The sequence below is a fragment of the Sminthopsis crassicaudata genome, chromosome 2 (assembly GCF_048593235.1).
Source record: "Sminthopsis crassicaudata isolate SCR6 chromosome 2, ASM4859323v1, whole genome shotgun sequence".
Lineage (NCBI taxonomy): Eukaryota > Metazoa > Chordata > Mammalia > Dasyuromorphia > Dasyuridae > Sminthopsis > Sminthopsis crassicaudata.
The window spans coordinates 615,094,901-615,122,409 of record NC_133618.1 but is presented as its reverse complement, the minus strand read 5'-3'; the positions used below and the strand labels follow the sequence as shown (position 1 = coordinate 615,122,409).

At 35.9% G+C, this 27,509-nt stretch overlaps 1 protein-coding gene across 1 annotated transcript in view; it reads left to right on the top strand.

Moving 5' to 3' along the window:
- Nucleotides 1-27,509, top strand: part of WDFY4 (WDFY family member 4) — a gene marked incomplete in the record, with an annotated part of 362,592 nt that overhangs the window by 52,006 nt on the left and 283,077 nt on the right. The window contains 6 exon segments of the mRNA XM_074296119.1: nucleotides 2,922-3,111; nucleotides 5,751-5,908; nucleotides 7,219-7,671; nucleotides 8,784-8,885; nucleotides 11,058-11,248; nucleotides 22,461-23,071. Of these exon segments, the coding sequence (XP_074152220.1) occupies nucleotides 2,922-3,111; nucleotides 5,751-5,908; nucleotides 7,219-7,671; nucleotides 8,784-8,885; nucleotides 11,058-11,248; nucleotides 22,461-23,071 (1,705 nt within the window).

The following is a 27,509-nucleotide window of genomic DNA, read 5'->3' as shown; positions in this document are numbered from 1 at the left end:
GCATTCATGTGCGGTGACCTTTCTGGGAGTTAGATTAAATCCTTATGCACATTTCTAAGAAGAAGTGCCAGGAGAGAGTGTCCTGGACCCAGCATTTGTGACCACTTAATACTCACAGGTGAGGAAGACTTCCCTAGTGGGCCTTTTAAGACCTCTTACTAGAAAACTAGAAGCTCCCTTTTTCTATCTGGAGCAAAAGCAAAGGAAGAGACAGGGGGAGGGTTCTCAGCATTATTTAAAAGAAAAGGAAACAGACAATCTAAGGGAGAATGACTTAACACTTCCCTAAAAGGAGTTATTTATAGAAAAAGAAAAAAAATAAGAATGAGTGTTGCAAATAGAAATCACATGCTGGCTTCTGAGGTAAAGACTCCAGTAAGTTTGTCAGTGATGTGGGCAGCAGTTTCAGGACTGGGCAAAGGAAACATGGCCAATGTTTTTCTCCTCAACTTTGGTAGTTGCTTCAGGAGAGCCTTCAACCCCATGGATTATTTATTTACTGCTTTCACTGATTGTTATTCTATCAGGGCTCAGTTGTGGACCTTAAATTAAATAGAATTGCCCTGGCATAGTACCATGCTCACTCACATCCCTAAATGTGGCTTATTTATGCCAGTTAGTCAAAGACCCAGAGAAAGGAGCATGATGTAGCCTAGAGTCCGCTGTGGGATTCAGTGGCTTTAAAAATGTGCCAGATGTTAAAACAGGTCAAGAAGGAAGAGATTTATACAGAAGTATGGCATCATAAGGCATCTGTTACAGGCTTCTTGATAAGGGATTTTTGTCTGGGGTCTACAAAGCATAGAAAGAAATGTTTAGTTCAAAAGGAAATGCAACTGAAAAAATGTAGTTTTCCTAGCATTGTTGGGCTATAGTGAACATACGCACAGAGAAAAACTTCTCCCTTTCCCATCCTCCTTCTTTCTCTTCCTTCTCACCTCTCTCTTTTTCATTCCCTTCTCTCCTTCCTGTCCACCTGTAGATATGAAAGGGAAACTTGAAGAGATGGGTTTGATCCAAAGAAATAAAAAATAAGCATTCAATTCAATCCAACAAAGCATTTATTAAGTTGCTACTATGTACAAGGCACTATATAAAAATAAAATGAAAGAACTCCTCTTCTCAAAGATTTTATCTGACACTGGAGGGGGCAGAGGTGTTCTCTATCAACAGATAAGTAAATATAAGATAATCTGAGGAGGAAAATGCAAATAATCAGGGGAATCAAGAAAGAATGCACTTAGGAGGCTGCATTTGAGATGAGCTCTGAAGGGAGCTAGTTGGGAAGGGAGGCCAGGTTGAAGGTTCAAGTGCTTCTATAAGTCTAAGTAGCACCACTATGTTCTAGCTTTGTATATAGCACCCCTGATTGTTTCCTATAAATGTGCTATTGGCCACTAGAAATGTAGTCTCACAAATCTGAGATATCAGTACTAGGAAAACTGGGGAAGAGATTGTCAGTGGATTCAGTGCACATAGATTATAGGAAGATTACAGGTAGGAGAGTATTGTGAATTTACACTTCAGAATCCCTTGGCTATGCACTGTGTACCAGCATGCCCTGGTGAAATTAAACTGGTGATAGGAAGAGAGCAGCATGGCATGGGAGTCAGAAAGCTAGCTGAAGGCAATGGGTTCAAGGTCTGTCTCTCTCATATATAGGCTACTGTGACCTGCTTAAGCCATTTAATCTCTTAGTGACTCAAATAGTTCTCCAATTTTTCAGCATGAAAGAATGTAGACCAGATACTGGCAGATATAGTTTCTTCATCAGTAGTTTGCTGTATCATTGAAATTTGAGGTCTGTATGAACATATACATACAGATATGCATAAATACATATATATTTGGGTATACATCTTTGTAAATAAATAGATATGTGCATATGGAGAAACAAACAACTGTTGCTGCTCTGCGTGAATATGATTATGTGTATATATATATATTTTTATAGAGGTATGTGTGTATACTCATATACATATAAATGCACACACATATACAATACTTATATACACAAATACATGTGTATATATACAGATACGTGTGTATTTATATTATATAAACACATACATATACACACATATCTCTATCTATCTATCTATCTATCTGATAGATAGATCTATCTTATACACAAGGACTGACTTAGGAGACTTAAAGGAATGTTTTTTTTTTACTCTTTAAGTATTTTATTTTATTTATTTTTAATAGTTTTTATTTACCAGATATCTGCATGAGTAATTTTACAACATTGACAATTGCCAAACCTTTTGTTCTAATTTTCTCCCTCCTTTCCTCCCCCCACCATGGCAGGTTGACCAATACATGTTAAATATGTTAAAGTATAAATTAAATACAATATATGTATACATGTCCAAACAGTTGTTTTGCTATACAAAAAGAGAGTTGGACTTTGAAATAGTGTACAATTATCCTGTGAAGGAAATCAAAAATGCAGGTGGACAAAAATAGAGGGATTGGGAATTCTATGTAGTGGTTCATAGTCATCTCCCAGAGTTCTTTCATTGGGTGTAGCTGGTTCAGTTCATTACTGCTCTATTGGAACTGATTTGGTTCATCTCATTGTTGAAGAGGCCACGTCCATCAGAATTGATCATCATACAGTATTGTTGTTGAAGTATATAATGATCTCTTGGAAGGAGTGATTTTAGGTCCACTTCTTAGCCCAAGATTTATCTGGGATAGATGAGAGTCTCCCTATTAAAGTGATCCTTGATTTCCTCTAAAGGCAGCCCTCTTGCTTCCTCTGAACAAAAAGTCAAATTGAAAAGGCTCTTTTTGGTTGACTTACTGATTTTTTTGAGATGTAATTTAAAGGGTTTTAGTCCACTTGGTCTGTGACCTACATCAGTAGGAACTGGTGCTTTTGAGCTAGCTAAGTAAGTGCAATGTCTCCTCGGCAGCTTCGAACTCGGTGAAAATTACCATCCAGAATCTCTCCAGGTTGGTGGACACCTTGCGTCCCCAAGAAGTGAGTGAGGTAGCAAGCCTCATCTTGCATTTTGTGAAGGATTCCTATTCCATTTCATCCACTTTGCTTCTTGAGTTTGAGAACACTGATGGCTACCCTATGCTGCTCAAAATTTTGCTTCGGTAAGTGTACCTTTGAGGTGATATTGGTATTGGAGGAGATCAGGGGGTGACAAAATAAAATAATCAACTCACAAAACTGCGGAATTATTGTAACAAATAGGGGCTTTTTTGGAAATCCCTGTTCCATAGACAGAGGCAGAAGGAACTTCAGAGGTCATGCATCCATCTTTATTTTATAGAAGAGGAAATGGACATCTATTTCCATTTATTAAATGATGGAAGTAAGGTTTGAAGTCAGATTCTCTAACTCAAAAGTCAGGACTTTCTTTACTGAATTTTTCCTTTAATTTGATGGACTGTTTTTTAATTTCCTTTGTAATCTTAGGCTTAGCATGGTGACTGGCACACAGTAGGTACTTTAAGAAGGCTTATTGGCTCACTGACTAATTGAGACACACTGCCTAAGATGGTTATTATATTGTTAACCCCTCCTTTCAAGTTACTCGCTGCCATTCATGATGGTAGGAACTGGTTGAGGAAAGGACAATCTACCAGTATGTATTAAATACCTGACCTCAGATGGCTCACATGAATTAGGATTTTGTAGGAAGTCAGGAAAATTTAGCCAGAATTCAAATTCTACTATTCTGTGTGCCTTCTGGGTCAAGTCTCTGGTGGGTCTTTCTGGTCTGTGGTCCTTGCACTTGACTTCAGAAAGCCAGGGAATTGTCTGCTTCCCTAGAAATCCAGAGGACAGTGAACCCGTCAGTCCACTTAAAGAAAATTGGTATTCAGCTCTCAGAGGAGACTGGAAAGAAGCAGCTGTCATCTGTGTACACTGACCTTTGCTCTAGCGTCAGCATCAGGGCAGTGCTACTGTCTAGCAATTGTAATGTACTGGGACTCCAGGACACATTCAGTGAATACTTGCTGAAATATATATATATATATATATATATATATATATATATATATATATATATATATATATATATATATATATATATCTGAGTGTGTGTGTTTACACATTTTTCTCTATCTCACTCTTTCTCTCTCTCTCTCTCTCTCTCTCTCTCTCTCTCTCTCTCTCTCTCTCTCTCTCTCTCTCTCCCTCTCTTCCTCCCTGTTTCCCCTTCCTCCTTTCTCTCTCTCTGTGTCTCTCTGTCTCTGTCTCTCTTTCCTTCCCCTCTTTTTGTCTCTCTCTCTCTCTCTCTCTCTCTCTCTCTCTCTCTCTCTCTCTCTCTCTCTCTCTCTCTCTCTCTCTCTCCCTCTCTTCCTCCCTGTTTCCCCTTCCTCCTTTCTCTCTCTCTGTGTCTCTCTGTCTCTGTCTCTCTTTCCTTCCCCTCTTTTTCTCTCTCTCTCTCTCTCTCTCTCTCTCTCTCTCTCTCTCTCTCTCTCTCTCTCTTTTTAGGAAAAGGGTTGTAGTATCAAAAGTCTTGCCTTCTTATCTCAAGTCTCTTACGCACTTACCTATATGATCTTAACCTCATTGTGTCTAAGTTCCCTAACCTATAGAATTATAGGTAGATGCTACAAAATTTCTTGAAGTTCTAAATCTATAGCTCAAAAATACTCTGAGTACTGACTTTAGAATCTGGACTTCCTTCTTTATACTGATGTATCCTTGGACAAATAATGCTCCCTCTGTGAACTTCAGTCCAGCGGATCGGACTCTTTGGCCTCTGAGTTTCCATGAAGTCCTAAAGATAGTATGACACTATGAGACCATGATAAGTGGTAGAATCAGAAGATGTGAGCAAGTCTAAGAACACTGTCTGCTCACAGAAAGTGCTTAGTAAAGGGACTGGATGCTGCTATTTACTATCTGTGGCATTCAGAGCACATTGCAGTAAGATCTGGGTTCTTGTACCCACTGTGATACATGCTAGATATAGGACTTTAAAGCCCTAGGATAATACTCAAAAATGTAATTTATAAAGTAGTTGTTTTTCTGCCATTAACAGAGAGTATTTTTGCAGTGCACAGGATGCAGAAAAGATTTAACTTCATCTTCTTGACTTCAAACCTAGCCTCAGAATCTTACTAGCTGTGTGACCCTGGACAAGTCACTTAATGTCTAGGCCTCAGTTTTCTCATCTGTCAAATGAACTGAAGAAGAAATCATTTCAGAATCTTTGCCAAGAAAACCCCAAATAGGGCTACAAAGAGTCAGATATGAATGATAAATTTCCTACTTGGGAGTTTCCTATATTTACATAGGGAAAACACTGCATACTGTAAGCTTTTAATATTTATAAGGAAAATGATTCTTTATGAATCATTTGATTCATTGATTTTCAATATTCATTAAATATTCAATCAATATTTATTGATATGGATCATAACGATTCAGCTGAGCTAGAGAGAAGCAGAGCATCCCAAAGTTCCCCATCTGAAAAGCCCCTGCTCCAAGTCCAGCCCCCCTCCCTGCAAAGATGTGGGGGGATCTCTCTGCTTCTCCTCTGACTTGTGGGAACTCTTGATTCCTTCTGGGAGGAGGATGCTTCTCCTACCTGTCCTGTGTAGCTTTCTCTGACCCACCCTCCATAGCAGACACAGGTGTGTACACCTGGTACTGTGCTCGTGTTGCCAGCATAGCCCCTGGCCCTCCCCGCTCACCTGTGGCCCAGAGAACGTTGGGGGGCAGCCAGCGAGGGCAGGACATTTACACAATGACACAGTGCAGTCCTTTCGCCCAGGTATGGGGACGTTGCTGACAATGGAGCAGAGCCCTACCTGGAAGAACTTTTGGAGCTGGTGATGTGGCTCACCACCTGTGGGAAAACGGAGCTGAAGGTGTTTGACAGTGTCACCTACCCCCAACTAGATGGCTTTAAGTTTGAGCAGGAGTCCTCCGGTAAAGTACATTTCCTTGCCTTCTTCTCGGGTCTGTTCTTCTTGTGCTTCCACTGAAGGTTTCCTGGGATGGCTCATCGTGGGGCAGACATGATCACACTTTCCCAGAGGCTGGACCCCAGTTCCGAGTGTCTTTGTCAGACTGGAGGCTTTGAGGAGGGCAATAGGAAAGGCTTCTGTTATCCTGGGCTCTCCAGCTCTACCAGGGAGGTCATTAGCAGGCTATTCATAGGATATGCTTACTTTTCTGCCACAGACTCTGTTATTAGAGACCATCAACTAAATCACAGGACTGCCATGATGCTCACAGGATGAGCGAGTGTCTACACCGGTGGAATGAGAGCTCCTTAAAATACGGTGTTCTGTAAAATGGGCCTGTGATCTAACATGTAGAAAACAATATATTTTCTCTTAACTGGATCATTCCATCTGGCTTTGCTATTTAGTTAAGGGAAGTGTTTTATTACATGAATCACATCTCCTCAGACTTTATTTTAATTAACTCAATTAGTTATTTAATTAAGAAATTAATAAATTTATGGTGGCCAATCTTGGTTTCTCTTATTCAGAACCCTAGATGTATGAAGTCAAGATTGGTATGGTCAGAAACAGCCTATTCTACTCCGAAGAAACTCCACACCCTTCCCAGAAAGAGCCTGCCTAAAATTTAAAGAGCTGCACTCCCTCTCCTTGATCAGAAGATCAAGTTTAGTGTGACTGTCTCCTTAGACAGTTATGGATTAGTTTGTGTTCCCAAGCCCTTGGGAGAAACTTTGTTCACCGGGCATTTATATATATATATATATATATATATATATATATATATATAAAACATATATCCCTATAGTGGATTGAGTGCAGGACCTGGAGTTAGGAAGATTCATCTTCCTCAGTTCAAATTTCATCTCACTTACCAGCTGTGTGACTCTGGGCAAGCCACTTAACTCAATTTGCCTCAGTTTCCTATTCTGTAAAATGAACTGGAGAAGGAAATGGCAAACCACTTCAGTACCTTTGCCAAGAAAACCCCAAATAGGGTAATAAAAACTTGAAAACAATCAAAAAATGATTAAACAACCACAAAAACTTAGCACAGTTCTTGGTTACAGAGTAAGCACTATATAAATATTATTGTTATTATTAGTTTATTTTACCCAATTCACACAGACTCTCTAATGAGCCAAAGACTGAGTTTTTTTTCCATTTCTTTTCTAGCTATTTCCCTATGGAACACCATTTTATCTGAGATATTAACATTATAATCAGTGCAACAAGTATTTCAAGAACTAAGTATTTTTTTTTCTCCTGCAGGGACGACTGTGAAAAACCTCCAGGCCTTTCAAGTGTTACAAAATGCCTTCCAGAAAACCAGTGATCCACTTCTCTGCCGAAAAATATTATCCAGCATCAAAACAATATGGAACTGGAGTAGGAGGAACTTTTTCCTCTTGGAGTGGACGCTGCAGCCTATTTCCCAGTTTGTGGAGATCATCCATTTGAAGCCCCTCGTGGCTCAGATGCAGTTCTTCCAGCTTCTGGAGTCTCTAGTGTTTGACCTGGTTTTCATCCCACATGAAATTCTCAAAAAAGTGCAGAATTTGATCAGGGAAAACTTATCACCATCCTGTACCATAGCAGCCCTAAGGAGCCTCCACAGTATCATTGCACACGATTTGCTCTTTACTGACATATTCAGGGACTCAGGGTTTCTAGGTTTCTTGTTGGCTCACCTACGGAAACAAGCAAAGATCATGAGGAAGACAGGTATGATTCAGAGATCACAGTACAAAATACTTAATTACTGAGTTTTCTGACTTCTTTTTACTCCTAACTAACATCCCACCTCCTACAGAAAATCTTCCTTAACCTCTACTTTCCACTACTTTCTTTTTAAATTATTTCCTTTTTATTTTTTAAAATTTAAATTATTTACTATTTATCCAATATATAAAAATGTTGTCTCATTAGATTATAAGCTCCTTGAGGGGAAGGACTGCCTTTTATTTCTTTTTGTATCCACAGCGTTTAATATAGTATACAATAAACACAATAAAAGTTTATGGGATTGAATTAGTTCATGATTCTTAGCTTTTGGAAGATGAGTTCAAAGGACTAATTTATCCAGAATCAACAGGAAGGTATAGGATGCAAGAGGAGAGACCAAGTAAATTGACATTTTCTTGGTTAACCCTATGTGAACTTAATTAACTTGAACTTAATATATTGTTCAAAACAAAAAGATTCATTTTATAGTCACTTTCATGTGTCTTCTTCATTAAAAAAATCCAAGCTTGTAATTTCATTTGTTTCAGGAATTCTCGAGATTAAAACTCTCTCCATTGATGTTCAGCAACAGATTGGTAGCATAAAATTAACGATTTGCTGAGCATGGAGATGACAAGTCATTGTCCACACTCACACAGCTAATATGTTTTAGAAACAGAATTTGAAGTAGGGTTTCCTGCCTGTAAGACTAGATCTTTAGCTGCTACTCAGAGCTGCTTCTTCTTTGAATCCTCTATCCCTAATATTGCTACTATATTATCTCATAATCTTAATTACTCAGTAAGGGAAAAGCAATTAGACCAAATCCTAAAACTTAAATCTCCATGCCTCGAGGAAGAAAAGACGTGATGTTCTGAGTTTATTACATTGACATTCAGTACATAGTACATTCTTATACAGAACATTGTGAGAAATGAACATTCTTGGGATGTCTGTAATCTCTTTTCCTGTGATGTACGTTATAATAACTTTGAACTAGATGATTCTGATGTTTGAAAAGGAACAGAATAATCATGTGTGTTCTGCTCTTACCCTTTAAAGGAACAGGTGTCAAAATCATATTGATGTGAAAATTCATTTTTACATGGCAGGAAACAGGACATCATCCAGTTTTGAGGATATGGATAGACACTTGGCCTGTGTAATGCTGAAAACTGTGGCTTTACTACTGCAGGGTTCTGTTCGAAATACAGGTAAGAGGGATTCACATGTTACATTACATCATAATTCTTCTTGAAACCATGACCTGAATTTTTCTGTATAAATTTATATCTATTTTTCTCTATCTATCTATCTATCTATCTATCTATCTATCTATCTATCTATCATCTATCTATCTATCTATCTATCTATCTATCTATCTATCTATCTATCTATCTATCTATCATCTATCTATCTATCTATCTAACTCTCCTGAAGCTGCATGGTATTTGATGCAGATGCCACAGCTAACATCCAGTAGCTAACAAATATTTACTGAATATCATCAAATAAGTGCATTTGTTGACAATCTGCTTTCACTCCAATGGTTCCTGACTTAAAGACTCAAATTTTTAAACTCTAAAAGCAAGAAAGTAAATACAGGAATGAGCAGTGCATGTGGTCCTTTGGATAGAATCATGAATCATGAAGATTCGAATCTGACCTCAGACTCTTATTAACTGTGTGACTCTGGACAAATAACTTAACCCTGTTTGCCTCAGTGTCCTCATCTGTAAAATGAGTGGGAGAAGGAAGTGGCAAACCATTCTAGAATCTTTTCCAAGAAAATTCCAAATTGGGATCACAAAGAATGAGATATGACTGAAATGAACAACAAAACATAAATATAATTTGTCATTCTTGCCTGCCTCAGTATGTGCTTTTTTGATGCTAACAGGTCATAATGAAAATAGTGTCAATTATTCTTTCTACATTTAATGGGTTTCTTAGGGCCTTAGAATGTTTAGTTAAATGTATAAACTATTAGATTGGGAATAGTACTATCAATATTCGTAACACTCAGTCCTTGTAGCATGTCTATTACTGTTTGCCCTAAAACATAGGGCATATTTGTTTTTTGTTTTTTGTTGTTTTTTTTTTTTTAAAGATCAACTGTCTCCCGTAAATAACTATCAAAGATTAACCTTGATTCTGAAGATTGGGTGATGAAACACACTTCCCACCTCTTGGCAAAGGATGGGAAGACTAAAGTGTCAAGTATTTCCTACATTCTCAGTAAAGGAGTTAATTTTGTTTATTTAATTAGTTACCAGGAGGCTTCTTTCATAGAGAGATGAAGGGATATAATATGCCCATAGAAGTAAGCAAAGAAATATTTAATAAAACTTTTAAAAATAATATTTTTCCAATTACATGTAAAAACAAATTTAACATTTTTTAAAATTTAAGTTCCAAATTATCTTTATCCTTCTATTCCTCTATTTCTCAGATGGCCAGCAATTTGAAATAGGTTATACACATGGAATCACACAAAATATATTTCTATATTATCTGTATTGTAAAAGAAAATATAGACCAAAAAGAAAAATACAAATGCAAAATAAAGTGAAAAATATCATGTTTCAATCTGCATTCAGAATTCATCAGTTCATTCTCCGGAGATGGGTAGCATTTTCTATTATGAGTCTTTTGCAATTGTCTTGGATCATTTAATGAAACTAAAAGAAATAATCTATCAATCTACTGTTTCAAAAATATTTTAAGGTGTTCAAAAAAGACCTTTTCTAAGCCAAAGGAAGCCACGAGAACTGTCTTTGAATAGTTTGTGAGATTCCTATTACAAAGGAAAACATATTACCAGCTTCTGGGTTTCTCTCATACTTCTTTTGTGATATCCTGCAGAGGAAAGTTCTCTAAATTCTAGTTTTAGTTTTATATCTTTTTGAAATGAAGTTGGAGGTAACAGTAAGAGTGAAATGAAAGTTAATATTTTAGACATTTCAAAAAGTTAGAATAGTGCATGGAGAAAATAGAAGATTAGAGATACTCCTTATGGTTTGTATTTCAAATATTTGTGATTTCATTGATATGGATGAGTTCTCTACTGATAGAGCATAGATAGTCTTAGAGAGTGATCTTCCATGTCATAATGTGGCATCAGAATAAGATTTTAATAGTGGATATCTTTCTTTTAAAAAAATCAATCAAGAGAGTAAATATATTCTTGTTGTTTTTGTTTTTAAATCTTTGAATTTCCTACTGTTTAGTTTCTAGAATGTTTTTTTAATAGATGTGTTTTATCATGAGAAAAAAAAACTCTATCAAAGGAAAAATGGATTTCGAGGATTGTGTTATAAGATAGAAATATATTATTATCTTTGCACTATCATCTTTCACTCATTTCCTCTCCTTGTGATTCCCAGTTGTTCTTAAAGATCATGGCATGGTTCCTTTTATCAAGATTTTTCTGGATGATGAATGCTATCGTAGTGATTCTTTAAATATCTTGGAGCAGCTTTCTACCATTAATACAGAAGAGTATATGAGCATAATAATTGGAGCCCTGTGTTCTTCAACTCAAGGAGAACTACATCTGAAGTTGGATCTACTTAAGGTGATTTAAATCACAAATGCTGCATGAGGTTTTCCATATGCTATTATTGCTTTTGCTTTTATCTTATTCTGAAATAATGTTATTAAAGTATCCTAAAACAGTAAATGAGACAGCTAAAATTTTTTTGCCAATGTTAAAATAAAAATCAAGTGGAGTTTAGAAACAATCTTGGGATATAAATATTAAAATACATTTGTTACTTCTAATATATCTCTGCATGTAATGCCATCACAAAAAGAATAATTTCTGGAATTCATAAATACTCTTTGGATAAAACAATTTTGTTACTGAAATGCAAAATAATGCGTTTTAAAGTTTTGTTTTATTTTGTTAGTAGTTTTCCTACTTACTTAATAATAGAATCCAAACGTTATTGAATATTTTCTTTGAGCCTTGAACCCCTAAATGAATTTTTCATATAGATGTCTGCAATGAATGGTTCTCATATTCTAACTCTCCGTGGGCAAGAATAATTTTTCTCCTCAGGTTATTGCGAGACTCAAATGAGGCAATGTATATGAAGTGCTTTGCAAATCTCTAAATGTCAAATCTAAGTAGGGACCTTTTAGTGTGGGAACTTCTAACACTGTGCATCAGCATTTTTCTGTACTTCATTTTTTCAGTATTATAGGCTCTGAGAATTTAAGGGACTTGTACATGGACACATATCTAATATATAAAATCAATGAGATAATACATGTAAAATGTTTTATTGACCTTAAAGAGCTATGTAAAAGCTTATCATCATGATCTATACTATTTTATCTACTAAGCCATGCAATCTCTATAATAAAAACAAATATATAAACATCAAATAATATACTCTTTCCAAGACTTTAACTTGCAGTGATTCCAGTATTGAAAACCCATTCTGACCCATTAGGGTTTCTCCTTCATAAATAATATTGAAAAAGATGTACATCTACTTAAAGATGTGTAATATCCTTCACCCCCCAAAGATTCAGAGTCCTGCAAAAAATTTTGTAAAATATCACTGGTGAAAAGTTCAGTATTCAAATTTCTCAGTTAAATCCAAATTGTAAGTCATTTTCTTTTCTACACAAGGAAACAGAAGTAAAAAGGCTCAAAGATAAAGGGGCATTATGATGGAATAGGCATCTTGGGCAAGTAGTGGAAGACTAGATGTTTTAATTACCTTTTAAAAGTATTCTTCAAAATACTTCTTGTACAATTGTTTCTTTTTATGCCATAGGATCATAGATAGAGAACTAAAAGGGACCATAAAAGCCATGCTTGTAACATCTATGTGTCCTATTTTATTCTATGAATCTAGAATCAGTGTATGTTTTGTTCTTGCTAAGTCATGTCCAATTCTTCACAATCCCATTTGGAGTTTTCTTGGCAAATATTCTGCAGTGGTTTGCCATTCACTTCATTTTACAGATGAGGAAACTGGGCAAAGAGCGTTAAGTGACTAGCTCAGAATCACACAGCTATTAAGTGTCTGAATCTGGATTTGAACTCAGGAAGATGAGCCTTCCTGAATCCAGATCTGTGGACTATGGCACCACTTAGTTGCCTTGGGAATGAACATTAAAAGTTCTATTAGTTTGGAATATGAGCTTCTACCTAGAAAGGTTCTTGTTATTGGTTTGCTCACCCTCCCTCCCTCAAATCCAATTCACTTGCATCTCATGGTATGACCTCTCTGATGTTATGGTCCTCTGAGAAAGAAGGACAAACAACAACAACCTGTATGTAGTGAAAGCAGGAGATGGTGCTATAATTCTTGAAGATGGTGTGTTCTCTTAAATAATTCATTAATTTTTTTTACATCTTTTAAGCAGTTTGTTCATAATTTGTTCATAAACTCCATTTGTTCATAATTTCTCTAAAAATAAATATCACTTCCTACTTGATTTAAATGATCAAATTATCATCAATTCCAACTTAGAGCTGCCTTAGTAAAGGAAGAAAATTTTGTTCTGTATGCAGGTTACTTCAAAAAGAACAATTCCATTGTTAATTCAATTTTAGAATCATAGTTTAAGGAAAAGCTTTTCTTTCCAAAGAGTCACTGTTTCCAGAATTTTTTTTATTCATTCACTGTAATTCTCCATTTTCATGGTAGGATTATTAACAAAAGGCTAGATTCACCATGAACATGCATGACTCCCACATATTTCCATGTTGCATCAAACAAGTTGTCATCATCACATGCTCATGTCCAATGAATACACTATTTCCTTTGGTTACTACCATCATTGCTCATCAGGTCCTGTCTTTATAACTTTTCAAAATGCTTTTTAAAATCTCTTTTCTGTCTTTAGTCTTATGGTCTAAGCCTGCTTTTTATATTTCCCCTTATGGATTTCTCTTTTAAAGGAGTCACTTTTATAGAGAATATCTTAATTTTAAAAAAAGTTTGGGCATTTATTTGTGGCTTACCCTACTAGCATTCTTTACTCCAGATAAGTTAACAACAAATGCTCTGATGCAATATATTTGAATTTTCAATAGGTCTTGGTCAGTATATAAAAAGTCATTTTTTACTTTGGGATATGTTACCTAAATATTAGATATATTGAAAAATGAAATGTGGGTAGTAGGTTCCTATGTAATGGGGATTATCAAGAATCAATTGGTTAACCATGTATATTTATGAAATACCTATTATGTGCTAAACAAGGTGCAGAGGATAGAGATGAACATCAGAAAGATTCATCTTTATGGATTCATTTTGGCCTCAAACTCTTTCTAGATGTGTGACCATGGGCATGTCACTTAACTCTATTTGCCTTAATTTTTCATCTGTAAAATGAGCTGGACAAGGAAATAGCAAACCACTTCAGTATCTTTGCCAAGAAAACTTCTCCAAAGGGATCATGGAGAGTTGCATGAAAAATGAATATGCAACAATGAATAAGACATTGTTCTAGGCACAGGTATGCAATTAGAAGAAGATAGAAAGAGGAGAAAGAGAGAGAGAGAGAGAGTGAGAGAGAGAGAGAGAGAGAGAGAGTGAGAGAGAGAGAGAGAGAGAGAGAGAGAGAGAGAGACAGAGAGAGAGAGAGAGACAGAGAGAGACAGAGAGAGAGACAGCGAGAAAGGGAAACAGAGAGAGACAGAGGCAGAAAAACAGAGACCGAGAGATAATAAACAGAGAGAGAGAGGCAGTGACAGTCAGACAGAGAAACAGAGTGACAGTGGCAAGAGAGACAAAGGCAGAGATAGAGATAGAGGGACAGAGAGAAAGAGAGGCAGAGAGACAAAGACCGACAGAGATAGAGATAATAAATAGACAGACACAAAGAGAAATAAAGAGAAATAGACAGACCCAGAGACAGAATTACCCAAACACACACACACACACAACTAACAAATAAGGCGATCAGGGAATGTTTTATATAGGAGGTGACACATAAGCTACATGAATAGCACAATGGAAAAGTCACTGGTTCTAGAATAAAAGCACTGGGATTAAAATCCTCTTTCTGATACTACCTGTGAGACCTTGCTCACATTACTTATATTTTAAGGCACCAGTTTTCTCACCCATAAAATGGGTGAGTTGGATTCTGTGACTTCAAAGGTCCTTTCCAGTGTTTAGGTTGATAAGGAAGCTTTGGGTATTTTGAGAGATGGGGATGAGGAGGGAGGGCATTCCAGGTGCAGTTATGGCCTGTGAGAATGCACAGAGCTGGGAATGAGAGCGCTATTCAGAAAACAGAAACTAAGCTAGATTGGCAAGAAACTGGAGTCTGTTCCAGGATGTACAGTATAATAGGCTTAGGAAGGTAGGAAGATACCATGAAAGACTTTAAAACTAGAATATATTGGGTTTTTTATGCTAGAAACAATAGGGAGCTTTTTGATTTTCTTGGAGAAAGAAGTGACATGGTCATATTTAGATATTAGTAAGTTTATTTTGCAAAGAATAGTGTCAAATTAACATAGAAATGGGGGAGGAGGGTCATTCATCCATATATAAAAATCCCTATAGCCTGAATGTTGACTTTATTTTAAAATATGTTATCTGTTTTGTTTTGTTAGATAATTCTCATTTACATTTTAATTTGGTTCCAACAGCTCTCAGGAATGTTGTGGTTGCATGTGTCAGGTCATATCTCTGATGTAGAGGAGAGATCAGAGTCAGGAGGAGTGACCAGAAGCAATAAGCTCAATTAGGAGATTGTAATATTCCAGGTGACAACAGCCAGGACTGTTTTGGTGGCCATGTGAGTAGAGAGAAACTGGTTTGTGAGAGAGATAGCATTTTTAACACTTAGTGCATTAGTAGAGTTGAAGGAGGGAGAAGAAAGAAAGAATTTTGCAAATGTAAAGAGTTAACTTGAGAAATGTCTAATTTTTCGTATTTTTTTAAAACAGACATTTTATTTCTGAATTGAATTCATTTCTCTTTTCTATATCTCCTCACAGTCAATACTGGAGTGCACTTATTTCTGAATGCTTTCTGAAATTCATCTTTGATGATGGAATCACATATTTAGATCTAGAAGGAATTTGCATAATCATGTAGCCAATCAAATGCTCTCTGAGACCTAGAAAAATAAAATGACTTGTCCAACATCACACAGCAAATAAATAAGGGAGGCAAAGTTAGAACCTTCTGACCTACTCTTTCCAATATACCATGGGTTGTTCAAAGATAGAACATTTATTAACACTTCTTTTTATGTGGTCTGGAGAAAAAACACAGAAAAGAGAGAGCAATTCCATTTCTGCTCCTACATCTGCCATCCCCAGACTTCCAACCTAAAATTTAATTTTAATTTTATTAGATTTTCTTCTTAACATTATTTATTAGTCATAAACCAATTATTTACTTTGAATACATATATGCAACATTTTTGATAAAATATGATTATCAATATATGTGTGCATATTTCTTCTTTTAATCGTTGATCATTTACTTACACTACCTGATTTCAATTTTATGATATTTCTAAGAAGTATAGAGGACCTATGTTTTTATTTCTACTTAACAGATGAAGAAATTGGGACTTGGAGGTTTGCTAACTCATTTATCCAAGGTCAGGCAGCTAAGGTTTCCAAAACTCTTTGCTCATAACAAGCTTGTGAACTTAATAGTGTGAAGGCCATACTCCTTCCTTGGTAGATGAGAAAATAGTTTAAAGAGTCACATTGCTGGTATGGATATATAAGAAAGATGGCTCAAATGTAGGTCTTCTGACTCTAGGATCTACCAATACTTTTTTCATTACACCATAGCCCCTTCCATTTTGGGACATTTCATTATCGGCATATTCTTCCTACTGGTAAGTGGAAATTTGCTTTCTGCTGATCTAGAGTGACTCATGATAAATCCAAACTGTCTTCTCTGTTATAGTCTCTCACATGCTAAAAAGAGCTTTTAAGGTCCCTGGGTCTTCTCCTCTTTAGGACAATATCCTGTTGCTAAAACTGATCTTTTTGTGAAATATTTTTGTCATACTTCCCCATTCAACCTGCGTTTCTCTGAATGCAATACAATCCCACAAGGGTCTATTTTTATTAAGTATGCCAAATGTGCTTGTCGTAGGAAGGAGGGATAAAAAAGAAATAATAATTTATTATGATAATGGTAAATAATTTAAATAAAGATCCTCTGCCTTCAAGGTGTTTATATTCTATTGTGTTACACACATATCCCTTAATGTTCTTTGTGGTATACTCTTCCACGTGTGTTTCGACCATCTTAGAGTAAAAGTACAACTTTTAACTTCTTTATTCTGTATTCTGCCAGTCTATGAATCACTTTAATGACTATGTCATATCACTGACTCCCACTGAACTTTCAGTCAATGGTTTTTCCGATGAAATAATCACTTTTATGTCTGAAAAATCACCTATAGGGATTAATGATAAGCTCCTTGAGGATACAATTTCTTCACTTTTTCTTAGCACAATAGCAGGAATATTTTGTAGGCATTTAATAAATGCTTTTTGAATAGTTGATTGATGTGAAACACAGGCTAGCCAGACCCTTATTTTTGAAGGCCAAGTGAATTTGGAATTTTATTCTCCTTTTATCTTCTCCCCTCATAGTTCTCTGGTACACTTAAAGGGTTTGAGAGTATCTAAACGTTCTGCAAATGGCTCCAGTCTTCACCACTGGTGTTCTCCCAATTGCAGGGAATTCTTCTTTCCACTCCAGTTGCATTAGTCTGTGAACACCTCTGATCTGTAGCAGATAATTGGAAATATTGATCACAAAGCTAGTTATTGATCTGCTGGGCAACAACAGTATATTCCTAGAGAAATATTGTGAACAAAGAGGAATTAATAGGACACAAATTCAGCAAAGTTATATATGTCTGGCTAACCTTGAGTGCCAAGGTTACATGGCCGCAGAGAAATGAAAAAAAATATTTCTCTCTTATACAGTCATATCACATTTTCCTTGCTGAGGACTGATGAGCCATAACCTCTCAGTTCAGGGATTTTGAAATATATTGGCTAAACAAAAGGATTTCACATCTGTCTATGAAAATGATGATCCAACGGTGATGGGATCTCTTTGTTTTACTTGGTTTGGATGTTCTATTGTCAAAATTGAAAGCAGGACATCCCCTTTCCTTAAGTGAGCATATTGTTATCTCACTAACCCACAGATACCTTATTCAAGAGGCAGCCCTTGGGAAATATGATAGAATATCCAGAATTAGAAATGTACAAAGCCATTATGATGTTTTACAGATTTAATATCGTTTCTGAATTGTGCTATCAAGAGAGACTATAAATGACAAATACTGTTTAAGATTATTTAACAGAGTTATACTCAGTGTTCACTGAGCTCTCCCCATGTTGAAGTCACTGCCCAGTCATGTGGGCGTTGAGGGAGGCCGGTTTGCTTTGGAAGGCCGCCAGGGAGCCGTTGAGCTCATTCCTGTTGCTTTGCAGTAATGGTAGCCCAGAGCTAATGTGTCTCCCTAAGTGCCTGACTTGCCACTGAGATATGTGTAAACTCAGTTATCATTTGCTAGAATTAGATGTGGAGTCTACATTTGTTTGCAAATTATCCTGGGAGCTTCATAGAAGTTGGAAAAGAGACCGAGAGTTTGCTGTTTTCTAGTTGAGTCTCACTTTTCTGAAGTTATAAGTTGGATAAGGGCTGTATTGTACTTGGGAATCAATCCTGTGGGGTTGAACCAGAACCAGAATCAATGTTTGAGAGGATTATGAGTATATGGGGGAGGGGTTGTATTAATTCCTACAATGCAGTGATTTATATTAGGTCTCTTGTTTTTTGTCCGAATTTTTTTCCTTTTTACAACTATGAACCTACTTAATATAAAACCTCACTTTATATAAAGGAAGGAGGTGGAGAGAATTAATAAATAAATAATATCTGAATCAATCAATCAATCAATCACTAAGTATTGATATTTATTATGCTCCAGTACAAATAGGAAGTGGAGACAGTGTCTATCTTCAACAAGCTCACATTTTATCAGAAGAATTTATCTGTTCACAGATGAATAAAGAATATATGCAAAATACAAAGTCATTGAGGAGGGGCACTAATAATTGACAAAAATCTGTAATGTTTCTATAAGGAAGACATAATTAGCTGAGCATTGAAGGAAGATAGAAATTTCAACAAGTAGAGCTGAGAAATGAGAGCATTCTGAGAAATGTGGAACAGTTTCTTTATCAAAAGTCATGAAAACTAGAGATGGAATGTGGCTTTTAGGGAACATAACAAATGAATGAAATATTTGTGAGGCCATACAAAATCCCCACCTGTTTCATTCTCTCCAAATGTTGAATTGGTTGATTTTTCAGACAGGGATTTATCTCTCATTGGAAGTCAAGTAAAGGATGGCTAATCACTAACAAGAAATGTTGAACCATTAGTAATTCTTGACCAGGTATAAGATAGATTTCAATAAACAACCTCTGAGCATTGGGACAGCTCAGACTCTGTGGTTGTTTTCAAGTTTATACAATAACTTAACCTAATCTAAGAAAATGTCACATTCTTTGTGACTTTTTCAATTAAAAGATTAAAATGTCCTATTATTTCTATGAAAACAGATGCTTTGAAGGACTAGACGATTACTGATCAATAATTCCAAGAATATGTTGCTTGGCCCATAGTAAAAGCTGGATAAATATTTTTGGAAGGTTATTTGAAAATAGTTTACTCTTTCAAATAAAACACTCTCTTCAGCATTTCATTTTTTTCCAATTTATTTACTAAATGCATTATTTATAATATGGAAATAGGTGTCAGCTCAGCCATTACCATGGATACCCATTGAGAAGAGGTGGTTAAATGATTGAGATTTCCCTTCTTTACTTTAGTGGGCCTGGTTTTCCCCAATCTTTGTTATTCTTAGCTAGTAAGGCATACAGGTAGGATAATTCATTTATCTTTTTTCATATGATAATGCATTTAATACTGTAAGCTTTAGTTTAAATTTTGCAGAACTAGATTTGGCAAAATTAAAATGTTGAGAACTAATTCAACATGGGACAAAAATCCTCTGGACCCCAGATGAATCCCTTCTGTGTTTAACTACTAAAGAGACAACTAGACTTTCTTATGAAGAATTAGAGACCAGATGGAAGATCGTTCTAATATAGCTTCAACCCTCTCCAACACTCTGCAGCCAATGAAGAATAAATCCCTCAGCAGAAAGAACAAAGTTTGGGCCTTTGGTATTTTTTAAAGGTTGAGTGGAGTTTTCAAACCAAGATGGCAACAAATGCAGCTTCCCCATCTAATTTTGACAAATGATAACTCAGTTAAAACATAATGTAAGCAAATGAATTTATTATCCTCAGCCTTTGGGATCATGATTGTGTTACACACAAATTCAGATTGATTTGCTAATATATATTTAGCTGTTAAACTCTGAGCTTAATTTGATTACCTCTCCAGTCTTCCAGCATGACACATGGAAAATTATGAGGAATAACAAATAATGGAATGTGAAATAAATTCTGTTATCCCTAACTAAGTTTGTGGTTTACAGTAGACATCAGTTTTAAAGATTCAAGCTAGAGGAATACTAACTCAGAGGCGATTAAATTGTAACTGAGTTAGAGCCAAAGGAAATGTGGTTAACACTGACCTTTCCTGAAGTATGTCAAACCTATGCTGATTATTTCAACTTTAACTTATTAAATTTACTCCCTGCTCAAGACTTAGCACCCCATTTGATGCATTATCATGCAAAATGGAATGACAGGAGTAGAGTTCCCCTGCCTGGTCTCCACATTTCTGACAAATTGTTTCCCTAAGTAGCAAATTATTTATTTTCCTTTATGATAGAAGTGTTTCTCCTTTAGTTGATTTGAAATTAAAGCTTTGTAATTAGATTTTGGAGTCTTTACTTTATGACTCTGCAAATATGAAATTAGCCCCATTCCAAGAGGTAATAGACCAGTCAAAGTTCTAATGAGGTTACCCCCCATTTTAGATAATGACTTTTGAATTTAATAAATCAAACAATGCCAACAATTAAAAAAGAGAGATTCTATTCCCTCTTCCCTCCATCATAAAAAAGAAAAATGAAAACTGAAGCCACAAGAGATTCAGGATAATGTAATTGCTTAGGGATACATAGAGAATATAGATTATTTTATAAAATAAATTCACCTCTTAAATATGAGTTGAGGAATAAGAGGAACAATTTTAGATGGGAGAAAGGTTTCCTGAGGACAGGGAAAGAAATTTCACAAATTCACCAACACTTAAAAAATTGGCCAAAATATGCTTTTGAAATCAGCTTTGTTTGGGTGTTCCGGTTGCTTATTTTGTTTAATCACCATCTATGATAAATGTACTTATTTTCACTTGGGGTGGGCAATACTATTTCTTAGGGAGACCCAAATGGATTAAAGATTCTTGGATGTTTATACATATACATGTGTTTGTGTGTGTGTATATCTATATCTATATAATTTGTTTATATTAGGCAGTTAGATGGCACAGTGGATAGAATGGTGGAAAGTCAAGTTTTAGTAAATGTCTGCTTCAGACCCTTACTAACTGTGTAGTCCTGGATAAATCACAAACTAATGGGGGAAGACAACACACAAAAAGAAAGCTAAAAAAGGAGGGAGACAGGTTGGGATTGTGGAGAATAAGGTACTGGTGTAAAAATAAGGGAGGAAAAGACTATACAGAATATTCTTAAATACAGTCTCTAAACCCTGTAGCCCTGCCCTCCATTCAAAGGGTTCAATCTGGGGGACAGAAGGGACTGAGAAATGAGTATTAAACAGATTCAATCTTAAAAGATAATGAGATTTCACAAAGATAAGTTAACTGGGGAAGGAACAGAGGAATAATGAAAAGGTCCAAAGAAGTCTAAAAAGCATCACAGCTGGTGGAAAATGATAATGTATCAATGCCATTATAATCACTACATAAATGAAGTTGCGTGGTAAACAAAGACCATGGGATTCCTTGAATGGTAGAACTCAAAGAGAGCTTAAAGGTCTTTATCTTTCAACTTTCATGTCTCTCAGATGAGGACCTTGGGGTTCACTGGGCAATACTGGGATTTTATGAAATATTCTGAGTTCCTCTTGGTATTTCAGTTTTGTTATCTGGACTTCATGGAAGATTCCTTTCATTTCTGAAATTCCGATGCAATGAAATTATCCATGTAAACCTATTTGATCTTAGAAGCTAAAAGAAGGTAGTTAATCTGCAAACTAAATTTTTTTATGAAGATGAAAAAAAATTTCCACAATATATTGTCTTTAGGCTGTTTCTTCTAGCTTCATTTTTGCTCTTCTATTGGGAAGTGTTAGATTTCTAGGAACTAGGGAAAGGAACTAAACCTGTGATTTCAGCTGATATAGGGTAATTCCTAGATAAGTAAACTCTGCTAATATCAATTAGCACCTTCTCTGCAACTTAAAGAGTTGAAAAGAGAACTAAAAAGTTGCAAGTTGCTGGCCTGGAGATAGTTTTGCAGAAATGTTTATTGGACAATTGGTTAAACACACACACACACACACACACACACACACACACACACACACACACACACACACCCCTTCAAAAATCTTTCAAAAATTTATCTCCTGGCTTTTGCTTAACCCTTGTTCAATTTTCTTTATCCAAGGCTCATGCAGCTGCCTGTTTATAGTTTTACTGAAATGTTTGTTGGTCACTTGATTTAAAAAAATAACTCTTAAAAATTTTGCCAAAACATATCCCTTGGTTTTGGTTAACTCTTGTTTATTTTTCTTTCCAATACTACAGTCCCTCCTTAAAATACTGGAGAACCCTAAAGGTCGTTGTGCTTTTAGAACCTCCAGTGGTTTCAATGGTCTTCTGTCTCTCCTCTCTGACATGGAAGGCTCTCTACAGGAACCCCCATCAGAGATATGGGCCCCCATCACCACCAGCCAGATAATGGAACTCATCCTCTACACACTCTGGGCAATGGCAGCAGCTCTACATTTGGACTCAGTCAATAGTGAATTTTTCAGGAAAAATAACTTGTTTGAGAAGCTGGCTGAAGACCTCTGTTTGCTGGGCTGCTTTGGAACTCAGGAGCCAGGGAAAATCTTAACAAATCCCATTATGGTTGAGAAAGCAAGGACATTTGAAGAATTGTTAAATGCTGCCTTTTCCTCTTCTGAGGAATTCCCATCTACAATAAAGAACTGCCTTCAGATTTTGAGTCTTCTTGATAATATGGCCAGAGGCATCCTCCACTTGGGGAATGGACTGAAGGAATGGAAGCAAGCTCCAGAGGAATTGACCTTGGATCTTCAGCAAAACATGGCTATTCAACCTGATGGATATTCCAGGATTGACAAGAGCAACTTCAAACCATTCATCAAAGTGTGGCCAGAACTAGATGACAGGTAAGTCTTGATTCTTGTTTCTAAAATTGTACCTAAATCTCATTTATGAACAAATAGATGAAGATGCTAATTTTCTAGGAGTGACTTTAACATAAATAGAATATTCAGGAAATTTGAACGACTTTGTATATTATAGTTTAAATTGGGTGAGAGGATACGTTATTGTGCCTTAGTGACATGATTTTCTTACCTGCTAAATAAGGAGCTTGACTTAGATCAGGATTTCTTAAACTTTTTTCCATTTGCCACTTATTTTTGTCTAAGAGTCTTTATATAATCATGGGTATATAGGTATATAAAATAGGTATACAAATCAAAATACTGATAATAAATCATAATTCCATGAGTCCCACAATTAACTCACAGTTTAAGAAGCTTTTAGTTAAATGACCTCAAAAAGTGCTTTATTTCCTACCATACTATGGGACTATATTCTCAAACTGTGTTATTCCATTCTGTGTATTATTATATCTCATTCATATTTTACCTACATCCTATATAGTTAGTCTACTGCTTCTTTACTAACCTAAATATCATATTTGATATTTAGTTATTTTGAATTAACTAGATGGACTAGATTTCTACCTATACTGTCACCATAGGCTCCGTGATAAGATATTTATATTTAAAAATTATAGTATTATTAAATAAAAGACTATAAAAGGCATCTTTGATTAGTGTGGACAAGAAAAGAATTCAGATTCTGCTTTTTATTTTTTATTATAGCTTTTTATTTACAAGATATATAAATGAGTAATTTTTCAGCATTGACAATTGCAAACCTTTTGTTCCAATTTTTTCCTTTCTTCCCCCTCCCCCTCCTCCAGATGGCAGGTTGACCAATACATGTTAAATATGTTAATGTATATGTTAAATACAATATATGTATACATGTCCATACAGTTATTTTGCTGCACGAGAATAATCGGACTTTGAAATAGAGTACAAATAACCTGTGAAGGAAATCAAAAATGCAGGCGGACAAAAATAGAGAGATTGGGAATGCTATGTAATGGTTCACACTCATTTCCCAGAGTTCTTTCACTGGGTGTAGCTAGTTCTATTCATTACTGAACAATTGGAACTGATTTGGTTCATCTCATTGTTGAAGAGAGCCCACTTCTATCAGAATTAATCATCATATAATATTGTTGAAGTATGTGATCTCTGGTTCTGCTCACTTCACTCAGCATCAGTTCATGTAAGTCTCTCTAGGACTCTCTGAAATCTTCCTGCTGGTCATTTCTTACAGAAAAATAATATTCCATAATTTTAATATACCATAATTTATTAAGCCATTCTCCAATTGATGGGCATCTACTCAGTTTCCAGTTTCTGGGTCACTAGAAAGAGGGCTGCCACAAACAAAGAATTCAGATTCTTTTGAGAGATTAAATTAATTTTTACTATTAACATTAAAGTCTTACTGAAACCATAAGTCTCAACTGAATTGGGTTTTGGGTCATTGGTAACCAAGAGGAAAAAAGTGTATGTATAGTAAAGTCATTGTTATATGAATGGACTGTTTTACTTTTTAATCTTAAATTGAATATTTCCAAAGTGAGGGAATCGTGTCTGTTTATTTCACAGAATCATAGAATCTTGGACATGGTAGAGATGTTAATGATCATCTTATAAAACCCAAGCACAAATTATTTCCTCAGTATCTCTTATCAGTAGCCAAGTAATGGAGAACTTACTCCTTTCCAAGGTTTTCCATTGTTAGGAAGCTATTTCTTAAAATATGAATTCTTATGTTTTCCAGGCTACATTCACACACATCCCTATCTTCTCCAGCAAATTGCTCCCTCTCTCTCCCTCACTCTTATTTTTTTAAATCTTCAATCCCTTCCTATCTATTGCTTCCTTCTCTCTTACCTACAAACATGCCTATGTCTTCTCCAAAGCCCTAATCATTCCTCCTCGCTATCACCTAATATCTCTTCTCTATTTTTTAACTTCTTCATAAAACTGTTTGTATTAGGTGTCCCCACTTTGTCTTCTGTCAGTCTTTTCTAAATCTTCTGCATTGTGGGTTTGAACCCCATCATTCAATTGAATCTGCTTTTTCTAAATTACCAATGATCTCTTAATTGTCAAATCCAATAGTATTTTGTTACCTTATTATTCTTAACTTTGCAGAATTTGTCATTTTAAGTCACTCTCTTCTCCAGTGTAATATCTCCTAAATTTTCATGTTCTTTGTTTTTTTTTTCTCTTACTATCTGATTGCTTCTCACAATCCTTCATTAGTTCTTCACCCACAAACTGCCTTTTGGACATCTTGAACTGCCTGTCCTTAAGTCATCAAGAATTTGTTAGGCACCTATTATGGGACCATGATAAGCCTTGGGATACAAATAAAAGATAAAAATAATAGTCCCTGTTCTCAAGGAGTTTACACCTTCATAGAAGAGACAACATGCAAACAAGTTTGTACAAACTACATAGACACAGAATAAATTGGTGCTAGCCACAGAGTAAAGGACCCAACAGTAAAGGGAATTAGGAAAGACTACTTGCAGCATATAGGATTTAGCTGGTACTTGAATGAAACCAGGGAAGGAGGGAGGATGTTTTGTAGCATCTTAAGCTCAATATGATGTCCAAAATAAATCTCATTGTCTTTTTCTCCAAACCCACTTCTTTTCCAAACTTCCCGATTGTTGTCTCAGCCACTGCCAATTGACCAAGCTCACAATTTCAATGCCATATTCAGTTTTTTAAAAATCATTCCACAGATCTCCATGAGTCATAGGGCATGCTTAATAAATGCCTATTAACTCATGAATGATGCATTTTTGGTGAAAATGATAACTCTATCAGTCATTCTGGAAAACTATGTGGATTAATGGGAAGAGCATGACTATTGTCTTTGACTCAGTTTTTACTGCTAGACATCTACCCCATTTTTGTCAATGACAAAAAGAAAGACTTTCTATACAACCAACTACTTATATTATTATCACTTTTTTGTTCTAAAAATGAACTGAACAGTATCCTTGCTTTTGCTGCCTCTCCCTCTTGGTTTAATATGGTGATTATAAAGAAGTATTTAAAAACATTTCTGAACTGATGCAAGGTGAAGAAAGCAGAAACAGGAAAATAACAAATGTTATAAATGGGAAGACTATTACCAACAAAGCAATTGAATGCTGACAAATTTTAATAATTAAGGTTGACTCCAAAGTCTTGTCTTTACTTCACTCTAGATGTTGGAAAGTTCCCTTATATCAAGATGCAGTGTCAGAGAAAGGGAGGTCTTTATCTTTCCTTCCTTCCTTCCTTCCTTCCTTCCTTCCTTCCTTCCTTCCTTCCTTCCTTCCTTCCTTCCTTCCTTCCTTCCTTCCTTCCTTCCTTCCTTCCTTCCTTCCTTCATCCCTTGTTCCCTTTTTACTTCTCTATCTCCCTCCCTCCTTTCCTTCCTTCCTTATTCTTATGAAATAGTAAGTCTCCTCTTTAGTGTAAATGGGCTATTATGTTTTGCCCCTATGTTTGGTTATTTTACCCTGACTCCTGTGCAAAGACAGATTAAAAAGTATTGGTCTCTGATCTCTTAAGACTTTGACAAATTTAAGGAGTCTTTGTCTCTTACCCTAAATTGCCAAACCACCTGCCTTCAGGATCAGAGTCTGAGTTATTGTGAATTGATATTGTCCAGGTATAAGCAATGTATGTAAGAGTTTGCATCCTGAATGCTGCTGGTCCCATGGAGACTTCTCTTTTCTATGCTTGTTATTATTGATTAAATGAAACCTCTTTATTGACTTCCACCCTAAATTGTAAACAATGCATTTTCCTCTCACAACAAAGTCTTATATTGCTCCCTTCTTTGCTCTAAAACTGCCATCACCCTGGTGCCAGGCTTCATTACTTCATACCTGGACTATTACAATAGCCTACTAAGTAGTCTCCCTGCTTCCTCTTTCTCCATCACTCCAATCTATCCTAAACTCAATTGCCAAATTAATCACTCTTAAGTAGAGCTCTAACCATGTTACTACCCTATTCAATAAACTTCAGTGGCTCCATATCACTTCCAGGATAAAATATAAAGTACAAAGGCATTCATAAAAGACTGCTTTCCATTGATACTTGTATTTCCAACACTTAGCATAGGGCTGTCCTACCTTGCCTTTTTCTTACACCTCCCTCCCCTCCATGTATTCTATGATTCAGACCTCCTTGCTATTTCTCTCACAACATACAGCATCTCTCTGCTTTGCATTTTCCCTGACCATCCTACATACCTGAAATGCTCTCCCTCTTCATTTAACACATTTTCCCTAACTGTCTTCCATTCTGAGAATTATCTTCTGCCTGTTTTGCTCCTGGCTTCCTTCAAGTCCCATCTAAAATTATACCTTCTTTACATAAAGCTTTTTTTCTAATTCCCCTTTATGCTGTTATCTTCCCTCTGTCAATTATCTTCAATTTG